The sequence below is a fragment of the Eumetopias jubatus genome, unplaced genomic scaffold (assembly GCF_037043125.1).
Source record: "Eumetopias jubatus isolate StellerSeaLion01/CBP00866 unplaced genomic scaffold, mEumJub1_p1.0 scaffold_8, whole genome shotgun sequence".
Lineage (NCBI taxonomy): Eukaryota > Metazoa > Chordata > Mammalia > Carnivora > Otariidae > Eumetopias > Eumetopias jubatus.
The window spans coordinates 6782941-6785706 of NW_028274814.1; the positions used below are offsets into that span (position 1 = coordinate 6782941).

The following is a 2766-nucleotide window of genomic DNA, read 5'->3' on the forward strand; positions in this document are numbered from 1 at the left end:
CACGGGTCTGGGATGGGCGGAGGGCAGAAAAAGCCCTGTAGTGTGAGGTCTGTCCCAACAGGGAATGTCCTGGGGCGCCAACAGCTGGAAAGCTGCACGGGCTGAGTGGGAGGCCAGGAGGAGGCATTCCAAGAGTGGCCCCGGCCCTCCTGGTCCAGAGCTGGGGGGATGGGAAACTCTGCCTCCACTTCGGTGCCTAGCCACAGGGGTGGAGGCAGGGTTGGGGGGGTGGGGGGAGACACCCTCCTGTCACCAGCAGCTCCTACTTGGCCACAGACAGCCCTGAGTGCCCCCCATGTCCCCTCCCTGCATTCACAGAACCCTGGAGATGCACATGCAACATCGCCCTTCACCAGAGGGGAGGTGAGCGGGACCTGTGGCCTGGCTCCAGCTGGGCTCACATTCTGCCTAGGGGCATGGAATGCACACTGGCCAAATGGGTTAGGGCCCAAGGAGCGCGAGGCCTGCGCTGGCACACCCCCACAACACGTACACACACCGAGCTGGGCGTGCACAGGCTCCGACATACAAGGACACGTGGGCACTTCAGAGGCACAGAGAGACACTGAGCAACCCCTCCAATAAGCCCAAGCCCTTGGGGGCAGCCGTGTCCACTCTCCTAGGAGTGTGCACATCCCAAAGTAGCAGGCACGATGGGGGCAGGCATGGCAGGGAGGTGGGAAGATGCTGGGGGTCCTCTCCTCTCTTCCTGGTGCAGGTGGGCCTCAGCCTGGTAGCGGCCCTGCAGGGGCTGCCTCTGCTGAGCCTCAGTTTCCGACCGCAAACAGCCCGGCCTGTCTGGAGAAGGCCTCTGGCCAGTCTGCCAGCACATCTGCCCAGCACAGCCACACCCAGGGTGGCCTAGAAAATGGGCATCAGGCTCCAGGACTCACAGATGGGGCCTGGTGGGCTACCGCAGGGGTGGAAGATCGAGTCCGTCGTGACCTCAGGGGCCTGCAGGGACGGCCCAGTGCCAGGAGTGAGAGCTGCGGCTGATGGGCCCGAACCAGGTCCAGCAGTGACCGCCGCCGCCGGCTCGGGGGCCCCAGGGGAGGCCGACGGGGCGGGGCTGGCCGGCCCAGGAGCGAGGGGCACTCAGGGATGGGGAGTAACGGCTGGCGTTTGCAGGGCTGGCTGGGACCCAGGAGGGATTGCAGGGGCTGGCAGGGCTGTTCTGGGCCCAGGAGTGGCCGCTTCTGTTGGCACGGCTGTCCAGGGCCCAGCAGTGAAGGTTTTGGGGGGCCAGGGTGCTCTGGGGCTTCAACTAATTGCTGGGGCTGACTGAGGCCCAGCAGTGACACCTGGGGGTGGCTGGGCTGGCCCAGAAGGGACCTCCGGGGCTGGCAAGGGGCTAAAAGAGTACGCCGGGGGCAGCAGCACTGGCCTGAAAGTGAGCTGGCCAGTCGGCAGCGTGGACGCAGCAGGAGGAGTGACTGTGGGGGCCGGCACCGCTGTCCTGAGGATGCCCTGCTGGGCTGGCCACGGAGACAGGGGGCCACCCATGACCACACGGGCCAGCAGCGGTGCCAGAGGGCCAGGAGGGAGCGCAGCGGCCGGCAGAGGTGGCACGGGGCCAGGAGGGAGCGCAGGGGTCGGCAGCAGTGCCACGGGGCCAGGAGGGAGCACAGGCGCTGGCAGCGCTGCCTAGGGCCTAGGAGCGCCCAAAGTGGCTGGCAAGGCTGAGCCAGGAGTGACTGCTGGGGCCGGCAGTGCTGCTCTGGGGCTAGAAGCAGCCGCTGCGGCCGGAAGCAGCCGCTGGGGCCGGCAGGGCTGACCTGGGCCCAGAAGTGACCGCCGGGGCTGGCAGGGCTGCCTTGGGCCCAGAAGTGACCGCTGGGGCCAGCTGCGCTGACCCGGGAGTGGCCGCTGGGGCTGGCAGGGCTGCCCGGGGTCCGGGAGAGCCCAACGGGGCTGGCAGCGCTGACACGGGGCTGGGAGTGACCTCTGGGGCTGGCTGGGCTGGAGCTGCTGCTGGTGCTGGGCCGGGCCGTTCTGGTCCCAGTGGTTGGCTGGGAGCGGCCCCGCTTCTGGGGAGCACACCTGCTTGGTGGGCTGCAGTGGGACCTTCTTCTTCCCCCGGTCGCAGGCAGGCTCCAGGTCCTGCTCGGGACTGACGATCTCCAGGGGACGCCCATTCTCACTTGGTTCTGCGGACGGGCAGTTTTCTGACTCGCGGGGCTTCTTGGCAAGGCGACGCTCCCATTTCTCTTTCCGCTCATGTGGCTTCAGGGCCATGTCCTTCTCCAAGGCGTCGAGCGTGCTGAAGCTGGCGATGGCGAAGCCTTCGATGACCTCCTCCTCCTGCGAGCTGGACTCGCGGCGGCGGCGGCGCGGGGGGCGCACGGCGGAGGCGCGCGGGGCACTTGCCAGGCCCGGGCTCGGTCTCGTCGCCCGACGACGCGCTCTGGTCGCGGGCGTCGCGGGCCGCCTCCCGACGGCGGCCGCGATCCCGCTGCGCGCGCGAGCGCCGGCTCTGGCGAACCTTGGCCTCCATGGTGCGCGGTGACCTTGCGGCCGCGCCGTCGGGAGGCTCCCGCGCTCCCGCTGCCGCTGCGCTACGCGGCGCCGCCGGGCTCGGTGCAGGCCGCGCGGGCTCGGGCCCTGGGCGGCGGCGGAAGGCAGGCCGGGCCGGGCATGCCGCGCGGGGTCCCTCAGCCCCGTGCCCGGCGCGGCCTGGGAGCCCCGGCGCGGGCGGCCGCGCGCATCCGCGGGGCGGCCGGCGCTCAGCGGCCCCCGGCCGCGGCCCCGGGGGCGCGCCTCATGCGC

General features: G+C 70.4%; 1 protein-coding gene across 1 annotated transcript; it reads right to left on the minus strand.

Annotated features, from left to right (window-relative positions):
- Positions 1-875: 875 nt before the first annotated feature.
- LOC148163631 (uncharacterized) lies at positions 876-2494 on the minus strand. Its single transcript, XM_088025520.1, is given in 3 exon segments — positions 876-1724; positions 1726-2362; positions 2364-2494. Coding segments are annotated over 3 exon segments (1617 nt in total).
- Between the last annotated feature and the right edge of the window lie 272 nt (positions 2495-2766).